Raw genomic sequence first — 15,840 nt, 5'->3', positions numbered from 1 at the left:
TGTAGCAGGTTCTGAATTTTTTATTACTCTTCAGAATAGCTCAGAATTTATTTTAGTCATCAAGAAGAAGGAATAGTTGTCTGAGCTTTCCACTCCTCTCTCTTTATTTCCATATTTTAATCCTTCTTTGCTGTATGGAAAGACCAGGGGAAAATGCTATTGTAGGAATTCCCTCAGCTCCTGTCACAAAAAAAGCTCTCTCAATAACTGAATTCTCACCAGCACAAAAAAAAAAAAAAAAAAAAAAAAAAAAAAAAAAAGTATAGAAAACCTAAGGTAATTGAAGCTAGCTAATTATATGTGAAGACATAGGGATAAGCAGAGTACATAGTTAAATTTTCACTAATACCTGATATCAAAACACATTTGCAGCCAGTGAACACCCCACTTTTCAAGCTGCAAATTTAGCTTTGACTTCTTTTGTTACGTGTTACAGCAGGGTGTCCTTTCCAAACATTGTTGTGTGCACATGGAGTAACAGTGCTGTTCTGGAGCCACTGCAGTGTTTTGTAAATGGTTTTAAACAGATGGTATCACAAGGGGCCCAGAGGTAAATGACTGTATTCCTCCATGTCTTGTTAGCCTATAATGCTGCATGAAAAATACTGCCAGATCACCTATCTAAAGAGGATAGGCAAATCTTTTATTTAAATGTACTTAGTGAAACTACATTTAAAAAAATTAAAATAAAGCTTTGTTGGAGACTTAAAACAGTTTCTGTCATTTGCTATTTTTTCTATTGTGTAAGTGTAGATGACTACAATATGTATATCTATGTATTATTTTCCATGTATTGTAGCTTCTCATATGTAGGGGTCCAAAAAGCATTTTTGGAATATATTTTATAGAAATTTATTTATTTGAAAATTTTTCAGAACCTTCACATTTTATTGTGGTCTCATGCTTAAAATTTTGCCATACCTTTTATATCCCATTCAAAAATCAGTCTTCTTTTAAAGAATGCTTTAAAAAGAGACTTTTGATTGGTTTGATTCTCGTGCCTTTCATCTTTGATTTTTTGTTTTGGTCTCCAAAGAGACTTGACCCTTAAAAAGGAGATGTGCCTTAAGGTACTCCATTTATCCCTTATTCTATAAAATGGAGGGGGCAAGAGGGTTTGATTCGGTAGCTGTGGTGCATCTCATTTTCAGAGCTGTATGACAAAGCAGGCTGTTCCAGGGGGACTGTTGCATGTCACGTGCAGGCATTGCACTGTCCTTCCTCTGTCCCTGCTGTCTTTCTCCTTTGAAGCTCCCAGGGTGTCACAGACAAGTTTCCTGCTCTTCTGTCACTTCTGAGAGCAGAATTTGTGTCTGTCCCAGACCACTGGCAGCTGATGAGAGAAGACTGCAGAATTCAGGCAGCAGAGATGTGGTGTTTGTGTCCCAGGGCTCTCCAGCTGGTTGTCTGCCCGATTCTGAAACAGTGTTTTTACCCTGCCTGGGTCCAGGGCCAGGCCAGGGAGGAAATGAATGCCAGTAGTCATTTCTTAGCTTGTGACATTATAGATAAAAATTTAAAAAATATTTTTCATCCTGTCAGGTTTTAAAAATATCAGTTCTTTTGGGGTTTTTTGCTAGTACATTTATTTTGAGGCGTAAAGAAATATGTTGGATATACAGGGGTTTTGTGTAGGTGATTTGTTGGTACAGTCCCCATTAACTGGAGGTGGTTAATACATAGAGTTTACCACAGAAGGTGATGTATAACTGAGCTCAGTTCATGGTCAGTTTATAAGAAGTAAATATCCCCAGGTCTAACTTTTTTTTTTTTTTAATACAATCTTCTTTCTACCTAGACTTTCAAAACTGACATGACTTTCTATATTCTTCTTGGGTACATTGAAATGGAAGAAAGAGGCATTCCTGCTTAATTTTTACATGCTAGGAAAAGAGGATGCTAACATCTTCTTTCACCTCAAGAAAGATGCGAAACTAATTTCCCATTTTATTTCTTCTCCTCTTTCTTCCATTCTCCAGTATCATACTTCATCTCTGCCACTGCAGTTATTGGGTTTTCTAGGCAGCAGTAGCAGAGGAAATTGACAAAATAATTTAATGCTGCCGCACAAATTCTGAAAGGAGGAGGACTGTCTTTGCCTTTCAGAGTCCTTGCAGCAATGCAGTGACACTTTGAGAACTTTGTTCAGTTTTACCTTTTCAGTTTAGAAAGCTTTATAACAAACCCAAGACAGACAAGTCTGCCAGTTTAATTCAAAAGCTTCAGGTTTCTTGTCTACATGCCTTAAAATCCCCAAACCTCTTTTTTTTTTCTTATAAAATGAAGGATTGCTTTCTGCTCTCACTATGTAAATTCTGTACTTCTGAAAAGCAGAGGAAGCTGATAATGAGTTGGTAACTTCCTGCAGTTAGGTAGTTCCCCTAAAACAGAAAGAAGAATTATGATGACCTGTTCTATTTTGAGCAGGTGACTTTGAAAAGTGACCAAGCCATGATCCATTTCAACAGAGGTATTGGGAGGTTGAGATGGTGTTTTGATGGGCTGAATACTCTCTGCTTCAGCAATTCATAACATTTTATCACTGAAAACTGTAAAGGAATGAGGCAGTCTATTTCAGTGGAATGGACAGATTTCTGTCCATCTGTGCTTGTATTGCAGCATGTCACTTGTACTTTAGATCTGCATAGCTCTGAGCCAAGATAGAAGCCACAGCAAGGTCAAGAGGTGGAGAAGCCTGTCAGCACATTCTGTCTATAATGATATGACAACTGCAAATTGGTGCTTTAAGCATGGCCTGGAGGCAGCCATTATGTTGGGTCTTGAAGCTCAGCTTTCTCTAATACTGTTTCAAAGGAAAATGCTAACTTCAGATTGCTTCTGATCAGCCAAGAGTTTAATCTGTTGTAGATTAACACATTTTTCCTGTGTTTCTTTAAAAAAAAGATTTAAAAGAAAGTAATAATAAGAGGTCATGTATGAATTTGTATTGTTGTTTTTCATTTTAAAAAATGGATGCTGCTTCTTTCCAACAGCTGAAATAAATAGCTTTGCTGTATTTCTGGCCTTTGTTTTTTCTCTGCATCCATCTCCTGTCTTGTCCTTTTTTCCTCTGTCTCACCAGTGCCTACCAGATTGTTGTTGAAGAGCTGCACCCACACCGAACAAAGAGAGAAACTGGTGCCATGGAGTGCTACCAAATCCCTGTCACCTATCAGACTGCCCTTAGTGGAGGGTCACCATATTACTTTGCTGCTCAGCTGCCCCCAGGAAACCTGCCGGAGCCAGCCCCCTTTACTGTGGGTGACAACAGGACATACCAAGGTTTCTGGAACCCGCCGCTGGCTCCTCGGAAAGGCTACAACATCTACTTCCAGGCCATGAGCAGTGTTGAGAAGGCAAGTGCTGACAACACCTTTCTTCTGGAAGGATTCAAAGACATGCTTGTGTGACAGCTAGGACTGCTGGAGTCGGACGTGGGAGGTGTTGGCGGTGGCATGGCTGAAATCCCCTTGGTGCTGTGACAGCATGGCAGTGTGCCATTCACATTTCACATCAGCCTCGTGTCATAGAAACTGCTACTAGATGAGAGTTTAATGCATCTCATAGTAATTGTCTGAGGGAAGTAATTTCAGGACTGTGACTCTGTCTCCTCAGTAAATAATATCCGCAGTACTTTCCCCAATTCTCAGTACCTGCACTCTTCAGAAGATTAAATTACTGCAGGATAAAGAGAATGTGGGCTGCTCAGTGGGCTAATAAAACATTGCAAACTTTTTAAGACTCTCACACTGGACATAAATAAAAAGTAAACATTTTATTGAGCAAAAGTAACCCCTGGCCCACCATGAATTTGAGAGTCTTTCTGAGAAATTGTATATCAGCTTTGCAGCAGTGCTGTGAGTAGAATTATGGCTATCATTCACCTTCATTACCTCCTTGGTGCTTCTTTTTAACTCTGCTGCTGACTGCTACTACTGGCTCTGTGTGCATATGGAAGGAGGAGAAGTGTCAGGGAGAGAGGTTCCGAGGTTCCAGGTGCAAAGAACAACTGTGGCTCTGCAAGCCCCAGGCTGTTGCTCTTGAATGGTTTTTCCTCTTGTAAATGAAAAATGAGGGAGAGAAAAAGGATTGGTGAGAAGGGAAAATATGGTAGACAGAGAAGCTTTAGGTATTTAAAATTTAATATTTGGATATATAGTTTAGAAAACAGAAGTGTCCAGGCAGTTCAGACAGGAACTAGAACGGCTAGACTGATAATCACTGATAATCAGAAGAGCCACTGAAAAGGAGCAGAAGTGATATTTACTCTTCCATATGCTTGAGTCACTCTGGTGGCTAAACAAATCCTTGCTAATAGGCAGCCTTGCCTTGGAGTCTTTTGAAGGAAATCTCAACCTTTACCTATGATTTTGAAAATTAGATATGCCTCAAATCAGAATGGGTACAAAGGTGTTTGAAAATTTGACTTTTTTTTCTTATTCAGTAGACCATTCCCTCTTTTCAGTTCTTATTTAAAGACGTATAAGAAGTAAACAAAGCAAAATAGAAGGTGACTGTTAGACACCCATCCATATTTCCCTCACCAGCTAAAAATAATTACCTTTTTTTTTGTGGATTCCCAGTAGACTGCATTGTAAGGAAATTTGCTTCATTCCTTGAGGTAAAAAGAAAAAAAGGAGGGAAAAGTAAATGAAAATACAAAACAAAAACATATTTAGCTATTTATTTTGGCTTTTACATTTTGACAGATAAGTAGAAAATTAGAGAACACAGTATTTTTTGCTTAAACTTGATTTCAGTTTGTGAGAGATTTTAATCCTAAAACAGATTTCTTTGTTATGTTTGAAACTTTGGATCAAATTTCTGTTCCTACAGGGATTTAAGGGGAGGTTTTGAGGGGAACTGCACTGCATTCTGCCTGGACAGAGATCTAGTGGTTGCAAGATAACATCTGAACTGCAGAATATTTAAACAGATGCTTTGCTGTAAACCAGTGGGATCCAAAATAGGCAGAGGGAAGTAAAGTAGGCTCTGAAGTACATGGTAGGGTTGAGAGGAGGTTATTCTGTGATCCTCACAGACATATAGTACAGAAACAGACAAGTAAATCCAGTAACTAGGGAGAATGGGTATGATTATGTTAGTAAACTTTGCAGGGCTTTCATTTTGATTGAAAATTTGTCCTTATCGAACACCTACAGTGCCTCAACTTAGAGATTTACTAGCTCTTTACAAGCTGTGTTTACAAATTGACATCAACATATTTTACCTGTTGGTTTTGAATCTTCAAGGGGAGACAGATGCCAGGGGATGTATTCGGGGATGGAATGCTGAGGGATGGAGGACTAGAGTAAGCATATTTTATAGAGTGAAACTGTCATTATTATATTTTCAAATTACATGCTAATATTGTTTAGAGTGATCTAATACCTTATGCTCACACAACCTCATGCTATTTCAGTATGTTTTCCTTTGAAATGACTGTACATTGTACAGTACGGTCAGAAGCTCCATTTATGATTGATCATTGTCTGTTCAGGTTGTCCAAACTGTGCATAACCAAGTAATTTCTCTGTTCATTTGTTTTAATTGCTGACCAAACTTTTGAGGGGAAAGAGTAGTAAATTACATGCAAAATGGCTTTGCATGTGCAGCATCTTCTGAAGTACATTGCTGTCAAATCACTGTCTCCTGGGCTGACAAGTATAGGTTGTAGATTAACTGTGTCATATGTGGAGGGATATCTGAGCTGCATCTGTGCTTGTTCCACACCCAGAAGCATGAGGGAGCATGTTGCTCATGTGCTTCAGGTGACTCTTTAAGAGTGTTGGGATGTAGCAAGACATAATTTTGGAGACAGTGCTGAGCAAATGTATCTTCTTTGCTGCACAATGCTGTTTCAGGTCAACACAAGCTCAGGATTTTTGTGCTGTGACTCCCTTCTGCTCCTGATGCATCCTTTCTTTGTATTCTTATGGCATGATTTCCATTTGATTTGAATAACCTGAAATTTTGCTGTATTTGGGCTGTCCTGCACCTTTTCTCCCCATTATCATCCTGGACAGTACAGTCCAATCAAGACAAAATTCCCCAGCCTCCACCCCTGCTAAGCCCAGAGCCCTGAGACAGCTCATTGGGTTGTACCAGCTGATCAGTAGATCTAAGATGAATTTGTGGAGTGGGGAGGGCAAGATAAAGCCCTTGAACTGACTGTCTTCTTTACTTTTCTTTCCTTAACAGGAAACCAAAACTCAGTGTGTTCGAATAGCTACAAAAGGTAAGAGGTTCGTCCCCACACACAAAGTAGCTTTTTAAATGAATTGTGGTGCTGCTATTAAAGGTTCAAAGCAAAGCCAGTACTATCCCTCTATTTTGAACCACTTAATTGTGTTGAAATGTAATGTCCTGCTCTTTTTATTCTTTGGTATTGAGCCAAGAGAGTACTGTTCTAGCAATACTCAGAATTTTGACAAAATAAGGACAACTTTCTTCCCCCTTTCTGTTGATGGCTTTCAAGATCTACTTTTAGAGTGCTGAAGCATTGCAGGCAGCAGATAGATGGACAGAAGAGAAGAAAGTGCACATGGGTAAACTGTCTGTTAGACTAACAATTATTTTCAAGCAGGGGTGGAAATAATTTAAATGAAGGACATGACAGTTAATTTTCCTAAGTAAGAGCTCCAAGTGTTAGTGAGACATAGGGGAGGGTTGATTTGAGAAAAGCTTCTCTCTGACAGCAAGTGAGTTCCAGGACTAAGGCTGACTGCATAGCTGTGAGAATAAATCATGCTGACCCCATATACAGCAGGTTAATCACATACTGCTCACTCAAAAACGTTGTTTCATCTTCAAATGAGAACTTAGTTGTTCTGCTTATTGTTATCTCTTGCTTTGGTTGTATTTATAGACATTCGTTTTGGTAGCTTGATTGTGCCGACATGAGAGTTGTTTAAAAGACTGTGGCAGCATAAACAAGCAAGGAGCTTACAAATGCCCAAAGAATCTTCTGCAGAGGCTCAGCACTTATGTTGTCTCTTTCTAATTGCATATTGATATTCAGCATAAAAACAACTTTAGATACCAGGAATCAGGTATTAAACTACTGCAGAGGCACATCACCCCCATTTTTTCAATAACTTTCCTCAATTTAAATCTTGTTCAAATGAAAAGGTGATGTCTCTAATGAGATGGTAGCAATCAAATGTTTTCTTGAGAAACCAGAAAAAAAATGTACTTCTTAAGATGTGTTAGTATTTTCATCAAGTGAGGTAAGCTAATATAAATAGGAAATTAAAACAATGAGCTAAATCTTCTGTGAAAAGTATATCAGCATTATGTTTCTTATGTTTACCGGGCAAGATTAAATGTTTGAATTAAAATATATTTGCATAAACAAATATTTACATACCACAAACATGTATTGCTAGTGTTTGGGTCTAGGGAGAGTTTTGAAAGGCTCAGAAATAACTTAAAATATTGCAGGAGTGTGGAAGAGGAAAACAATTGTCCCTCTCATCATAAATTTTCTGGTTAGTAATAATAAAACAGATGGGGAATTCACCTGTCATATGAGGAAATTATTTTTTGCTTAACCACACACATTCCCCCAATCTCAAAGCAATGTTCATGGTAGCAAGAGGCTTCTTGATGGTTGCTTGTACACCTTCCTCTGCTGCACAGTCACATTCCCCCTGATGGCTTTAGTCTGAAAGAAAGGCAAAATAAGTATGATGTTTCTTACCTTTGTGCCTTATATATTGCCCTTGACACTGTGATTGAATACAGGTTTTCCTGAAGTAACTGAGTTGCCTGATATATCAGTGCTAAATTCCTTGAAGGTGGACCTAAAAACCAAAGTGTTTTCTCTGACTTATTTAAATTGCTGGCTGTGAATTGCAGAGGGAGGCAACTAGGAGCAAATGCTTTCTTTTCCTCTGCAGGAATGCATTTAATAAGGACTCATCACTTCAGACTCCTATTGTGTACATTGTGTATGCTTTATGTACATTCACATTTCTCAAATGAGTTATACTGGTATTTTTTCAAAGTTCATACTGATTTTTTCCCCATGTTTTCATCATAATAGTAATACCATGATATGTTGTATTTGAAGAAAAGTATACTTAATGTACTGGTTTATGTATATGCTTATCTGGTTACCCTGATTTGTTTGTTGATTTGTTTGTTTGGTTTTCTGTAGTATGCAAGATTGCATTGAATCAGGTATAGGAGATGTCTGGTTACATTTGTGATATTTTGATAGGGAAAAAGGGGCTCTCTTACCTTACCTAATGCACTCCAGTAAACTAACATACCTGTTTAAAATCTGCTATATTGTCTAAACTATGTATTCCATTAAGAACGTAGTGTGTAGTTCTGTGTCATGTCCTGTGACTTGAAGCAGCCTACAGGTAGCCAAACTGATTTTTGCCTTGAATGTGCTGAAAAGACATTAAAATTTTTAAAAAGCTGTGGTGGAAGGGAGTAGGGAAGAACAACAGAAAAGATGCATGTTAAGACAAAATCTTCCTGATAGTGGAGCTGAGTATTACCAGCAAAGTTACTTCCTTATTTCTGTCTTGTTCAAGGATCATGTTTATCTATTGTGAATATTCACACCAGTAAGATGTAAAGATGGAAAAAATATGACAGCAATGTGCTGGAGAAATTAATCCCTAACAATTTTTTTTGACAATTCCCTAGCAGCATGCTTTAAATATATTTTAATGCATAATGAGTTCCACCCATATGATTTCCAAGGTTGCCTTCTACCTTTGGGAATTGATGGAATACTTTGTTTATTGGTGTTAAACTAATGAAAGCCAACAAATTTAAATTGAAACGCTTGTGCTTTTTTGGTCTGTGTATTCCAGGTGCAGTGCTGTCATGCGCTTCTGATAACAAATGCACTGAAGTGTCAGGTCATCTGAAAGATGGTGCCAAATCATGACTAAAGTATGTTGCTGCTCCTTCTTGGTGTGCCTTGAAAAAATGCTTTTGAGTAAACAGAGAGACATACCAGTGTCTGGTGTATTTAAATGCACTGAGTTAATTTTTCATGGTAGAAAATACTGGAGCAGCACCTGTTTAAAAAATAGCTTCCTGAGCAGTTCCTGTGTACTTGCACCTGAAGGACAAATGCCTGTTCTTCTTTGATGGCCCTTAATTAAAGTAACAGAAAGATTGCCCCTTTTTCTAGACACCTACTTCCACAGCACTTGTGGGAGCTTAATGACTAACTTTTGCCCTTCTGCACAGTGGAGTGAATTGACCAGGCCGGGTTATTAGATGTGATGAGAGAGTATGAAAAGTTACAGACATGTACACAATTGGTTCACATAAGCTTTAATTCTTGAGGAAATCAAGTTGAAACAATGTTAAAAATAACTCCTTCTACCATAGGTGGTGAGTATAATATACCCAAAGCACCATTTCCAGTTACAGATATAGCCCAGAAAATATATTTACTATGAACAATTTTATTCCTTGGACACTTTTAACCCTTTCCATGAAGAAATTATTCTTAATATCTAATATCTAGACCTCCTGGCAAAACTTGAGACCATTGAGTAGTTCATAGCATGCACATATCAGAATAAATACATGACAACCAAACCTGCCTAAGCAAAGCATTGATAAACTGAAGTATATAGAAGGTGTGTGCACTTCAGAGTAATAGATGATGTTGGTGACTGATCTGTCATATCCTGGAGCTCAGTTTGACTTGTAAAACTTTGAATGGGTTTCCACTCACACATGACATCGGCATTTCATTTTACAGTCTAAAATGTTACCGACTGCTAAGGGAGTGAAACTGGATTAACATGGTCAGAGAAGAGTGATGTTTCAAATTATTTAGCATGTAAATATACATTTAAGAGGACAGAAGGGACAGCAGAACTGTTATTAAGCAGAGTATATGAAGCTGACATTTTTGACAGTTCTCAGGCTGCCAAGTTTGAGGCTAACACTGATTCATGTGTATTCTTTTGTTTTGCTTAGTGGGCTAGAGAAAAATATTGAAAATTTAATTAGAAGAAATCTACTGTGGCAGTAAATAAAGAAGTGGTGGGCCTGACAGCTCTATCACAAAGTAGTTAGAGGGAATAAATGAAGTCCAGGGTTTCTCAGTCCACATTTAAAACAAGAACTTCATCAAATCCAACCTTATTTTCCCTTGTGTTTTTCATTTGTGTTATTAGTTCAGACAGTATAGAACCTCTCTATCTCTATGCATGTTTGGTTCATACAGATGGATGAAAATGCCATTTGAGATGATGCGCATCTGGAAGTAATTGTGAAATTGCAGAAAATGACTTTTTAATCTGATTTGAGGAATAAAGAGGTCTGGGTGGTAACATTTCAACTCCAAGTGTGCATTTAGTCCACCATCATTACTGCACTGAATTCATTCCCACAGCTGTTGGGGATTGATCCAAAGGCCTTTGATGTCAATGGGAGTCCTTCCACTGACATTAATGTGCTTTGGATTAGGTCTTTAGAAGTCATAAATCTGTCTAGACCATAATTATTTCCTTGAAATTGCTCCTGATGATGTTTCTGCTCTTAGGGAAATTTGTGAAAGTCAAATCACCTCCTGTTGCAGGATGCTTAAAAATGTCTGTTACCAATTAATGCACAAATGAAGGGAATATGTCAGATGCTAAATGTATCTGAAAGGAATTTTCTCTCACTGTTGTTTTTGTATTTGGATCAATGCTGCTACAGTGACTTTGAGCTCTACCATCGCAATAGGAACTGGAGACCCAAGTGGCAATATAAACATAGAGAAGAACGCAGGTGTTTCCCAAGTCATATCTTTTTTTTCATTCATTCATAGGAAGAGCATTTAATATGTTTAAACTTCAGAGATCTTTTGCATAATGTCTTATATCACTCAAAGAGGAGAATTTAGTTGACTTGCTGAGCTTTCCAAAGATGGGAAAAGAACATTAGCATGGCATATTTTTCTCTTTTGTATATGAAATTGCAGTAGCTCACTGAGCAACCACATCTGCTAGTTCTGATAAATAATACCTTTGGTTGTAAATAAAAAAAATTGTGTGATCCCAGGATGGAATATTTGATGATGGTTATTAAAAAAACAGTTAAGTGAGGGACACCTCCAGATATCCAGACACAAAACCTGTAACGTGAGTGTTTTCATGTACGCACAAAGATCAAAATCTTAGCGACCTTAAAGATTTCCTAAAAAATGAGAGTTTTAGATGTAAGAATTCAGGTAGAGTATTCTAGTTTATATTTAAATATTAGAGGAAAAATGTAGATACATTGCAAGGATTAGCATCTTAGCATATATGCTCTTTTATTTTTTTATGCCTGGTTTATTAGGTCTCTTCACCTATCATGAATATTATTTCATGTATCAGAATGTGGGTCATGAATCATTGACTGGTTTGCATCCATTGCAGAGAATATGGAGACATAAAGCTAGAAATCAAAGGTTTTTACAAAGCTCATTAGATTTGTAACCACAACTGAAAATCTTTCATTCCACATATAATAGACATGCATTTAAAAGTACCCTTTGCTAATACTGCTGGGTGCAGGGGTATATTTCAGCTCCTCTTTTCTTACTGTTCTTTCACCGTCTCTCATTTGTCTTTTCTTATGTGTCTACCTTCTTTGGGTCATTGTAAAATTACAAGTGTTTAGAGAAGGTAAACTCTATCATCCCCTGATAGGACTGGTCACATTTACCGCTTTTCACACGGGCAGCCTGTGTACACTTTCATTTTCTATTGTGATTAACTCTACCATTGGCTGAAATGGCCTCTTGCAATGGCTCAAGTTGAAGAGTGTTTGAGATCAGGCAGAGATTGCTGCCTTTATCAGTCTATCACAGGCATCTCATGTGCACGTCCAACTTCGGAGCAACAAGAATTTGGCTCATGTGTGCTGTAATGAAGAGCAGCCTTTTAAAGGGACAGTACTGTTTTCAAGAAAGAAGGAGAAAGGAGTCTCTAGGAATTATAAATTGTGTTTATATGCACACAGTACTCTTCAACCAGAATAACACTTTCTTTTCATTGGCAAGCATGTCAGCACAGACAGTATGCAACACCTTACCACAGAGGAAGTAATCTTTGCAATTATTCATTCTAGCATTAACAGCTGCCTAACACTGAGATATTCTGAATAGAAGACAAAATATATTTGAGCAGGAAGGCTGCTCACTGTGCACCTGGACAGGTGTCATGGTTTGACACTGGCGCAATGCTAGCGCCCTCATGAAAATGTACCTTCTTAACTAATTGCTGTGAGATGTGATCAGGAACAGAGTAGAGCAGGCTTAAGCTTAATAACAAAGGGAAAAAAAACTATTAAACTACTACTACTATAAAACACAGACACTAAATCTAGGATGAAGACTTCTCAAAACACCCTTCTTCTTCTTACATAGCTTCTAAACAAACCCACAATGAGACACCACCCAGGATTTTGATTAAGTTGCTACCCTTCAGATAATTAATACTTAGTTTATTAAGGGAGACAGGAGTCTCTCCTGTGCCACAGACCCCCCCAGGAAACACAACTGCTACTCTTGTGTCTCCATGTCACACATGGCAACTGCTTGGAGAAAATCTGCTATGGTGATACTCTCTTTTCTATGTTACAGTGCTCTCACTACCGTGCATGGGCAGACTGCTTATAGGGCTCCTTTAAGGATGCTTTGCTAAGGACTAAGAAAAACAACAGTTCAGTTTCTCATCTCGGGACTACAGTCCCTCCCATTTCCCCCTGGGGCTGAGGGTCTAAGAACAGGGATCTTCTTCTTCTCTTCTTCTTTTCTGAAGACAGAGGGCCTCTCTACACCCTCTTCAACTTTCCTCTGTTCTCTCCATTCTTCTGTTGGTAATCACTGAAACAGGTTTCTTGGCCCACCATCGCATCACCCTAAATACAGTCTCTGTTTCAGGAGAATTTGGTTCAGTATATGGCTAACAAGAAAAGTCCAACCACAAGCCACTCTATCATCTCCTCCTAACTCAAAAATTTCCTCTTCCATCATCTCGGATCCCAGACTGTCTCCCTTCTACTTCAAATCAAGGAGGAGTAATACCTTATAAAGCCTTCATTTCTCAGGAAAGGGTTAAAAGTTCAGACTCCCTGGACAGCTTAAATCTCTGCCCAGCAGCCGATTCTTAAGGCCAAGGCTGGGCGCCTTCCCCCCGCCTCCTTCTCCTCCACCGGCAAAGTTACAGGTGTCGTCTGGACGCTCTGTCTCTTCCCTCTGGGGGGGTGGGACAACAAAGGCATCTCCGCTTCTCTCTACCCTTCCGTCTACAGGAGCTGGCTCAGTTCCAGTCCTTCTACCCCTTGGCTCGACCGGGCCGTATGGCTTCCCCTCCCCCACCCAGTGCATGGCTGGGCAGGGGAGATCTGCACAGCACTCTGACCAAAACCAAAGAAAGCGAGCTCTTAGGAGTTCTTGCTTTTAACCCCCTGTGTTCTCAGAGGCATATCGATACCTTCAGTAGTCACTCCAGGTACCAATATCCAAACCTGACCACTAATTAGTTTGACCCAACTTCCTGAAAAAATTCACTTCCATGTCAAACCACAACAACAGGAAGGACACAAGAGATTTATATCAGAGAAGAATGGTGCACAACAAATGCAGAAGAAATTCAGCAACATCTAGATCAGAAATATGCTTATTTACTTTCATGAATACAGTTTAAGACCCTGAAATCAGCATCACCATGTTTCTCTGAATAGAATTGAACACTTTTAACTAAATGGAAAGATGTCCCACCTTTTGTTGTCATGAACTTTACAAAGATTTATTAAACTATGTGCATGTCATCTCTGACAGAACTCTCAGTGAAGTTCTACAGAAAGTCATCTAGAAAAAAGGAGCAGCATTGCCAAGTGTAGTAGCACTTCCTAAACACTCCAATGTGTTGCAGAGCAAGTCAGTATGGTTGATTGGCACTGCTGCCAAATTATTCGAATGCAGAGACTGGTGCTTTGTCAGCTGCATAAAGGAGATGATGGCTCTGAAGTTCAGGAGCTCACGCTGCTTTCTGGTCTAGTGGGAAGTTGTGTACTTACCAGGCTATTTTTGGAAAGATGCCAGCTGGAAGGGCTTGCAGATGGACCTTGTAGGCGGGATGATCCTTCTAGAAATAATGTGGTTATCACACATCTGTCTGTCAGGCAGTGTTAAAACAATTTTTGTGGCCAGGTGAATTCAAAGCATAGGGAACAGAATTACAATCCTGTGTGTGGTTATCAATGCTGTACACTTAGGAATTGTCTGGAGACTTTTGTGTGAATTCATCAGTTTGGAAAGGACTGGGAATATGCTCCATGCTGCACAGTGATGAAGGTTCTTGATCAGGATGGACTTCCAGAACCCTTTACTGTTGAGGTCACAAAATACAATTGCATTCTTTGACACTTCTGTTTAACATCTGCTTTGTCGAGTCAACAGGAAAGACAACCACATTCAGTACCATATAGATGCCAGAACATTTAAACTGAACATTAAAACAGAGGTCCCGTATCTCCTAATTTGTGTTACTTGCTCTTTGCTGATGACTGAGTATTGGTTACTCAAACATATGTAAGCAGACTACATATTATTGACTGTTTCAGCCCCTCTGCCAAGAGGTTAGCCAGGCCATTAGTACAGGGGAAAAAGAGGTCCTGGTCTAACCTTGCTGTGGTAGAAAATATCCTGAGGCGGTAGTCTGTGCTGATGCTACACTACTGAAATTTATGAGAACAGCAATGCTACTTCACCAGCATACTTTTTTCAAAACACCAGAGTTAATATCAAAGGCGTTCAGGGAATAAGAGCAAATACCAATGAAGTATTTAGGATGTTAAAGCAGTATGTCTGAAATAAGGACCTCTAGGGTTCAAATAAAAGTAAATATCTATTGTACATTAGTTGTTGTCACGCTGTGTATAGCTACAAAATTTGTATGTTTTATCATCTCCACATCTAGCATCCAAACCAATTCTGATGCACTGCTTTCATGCCCTTCCTGCCGTAAAACTGCAGGATATTGCCCTGAATTATGCATTCCTAAATTGCTGTCACATTGTCAGCACTGAAGCAAGATTATAGGACATCCAGTTATGCCAAACCTGATTCTCATGTTGGAAAACAGATTGCCCAAAACTGGTTTCTATGGGTAGTTAAAATGCAGAGTAAAGCTCAGAGGCAGCATAATGAAGTGGCTAATGAGTAAGTTTAAGGCAAATCCTCACTTATGTGTCATCATTTTTACAGAATGGGAAATTAAATCGGAAGATTTCCTGCTCTGGTGAAGAATGGCTACTTATGCCATCATAACATTCAAATAAAATTAGAATGGCAGTGTATGGTAAAAGTGAACATGGTAGCAAAAAGGTTACCTCTGCACACTTCACAGAATCATGAAAAGGTGAGTCTTCCTTGGACAATGAAACCAGGTCCTTATGTACTGATAGAAACCAGGAGTCACAATCACTCTTTCCATCCCTCGTGCTACTGTGTTTCTGAATTTGCCATTTCTCCAGGCTCAAGAATGATGCATCCGATTGAATAAGAAATCTGCCAAAGCAAGCAAGAGACCTGCATGGATGAATAAAGGACTCGTGTCATTACTCAAATATAAGCAGAAAATACAGAAGAGATGGAAAAATGGTCAGGCCACTTGAAATGAATATAGAAAGGCTGTCTAAGTTTAAATGAAACAAGGAAGGCCAAGGTCAAGGGATTAAATCTGGTCAAGGGTATTAAGGACAACAAGAAGGTCTAGTTCACTCATGATCTTCTTTGAAAGGTCATGGAGATCAGGAGAGGTACCTGAGGACTGGAAGAAAGCAAATGTCATCCCAGTCTTCAAAAAGGGCAAGGAG

The 15,840-nt window shown here is 38.9% G+C and overlaps 1 protein-coding gene across 1 annotated transcript in view; it reads left to right on the top strand.

The window, feature by feature from the left end:
- The window catches only part of PTPRK (protein tyrosine phosphatase receptor type K), a 349,451-nt gene that overhangs the window by 274,765 nt on the left and 58,846 nt on the right, over positions 1–15,840 (top strand). The window contains exons 12-13 of the mRNA XM_068184424.1: positions 3,083–3,356; positions 6,202–6,238. Of these exons, the coding sequence (XP_068040525.1) occupies positions 3,083–3,356; positions 6,202–6,238 (311 nt within the window). The remainder of the gene's footprint in view (positions 1–3,082; positions 3,357–6,201; positions 6,239–15,840) is intronic.

The sequence above is a fragment of the Anomalospiza imberbis genome, chromosome 3 (genome assembly GCF_031753505.1).
Source record: "Anomalospiza imberbis isolate Cuckoo-Finch-1a 21T00152 chromosome 3, ASM3175350v1, whole genome shotgun sequence".
Classification (NCBI taxonomy): Eukaryota; Metazoa; Chordata; class Aves; order Passeriformes; family Viduidae; genus Anomalospiza; species Anomalospiza imberbis.
Note: the sequence above shows the minus strand (reverse complement) of the source record. Positions and strands in the feature narration are given on the sequence as shown.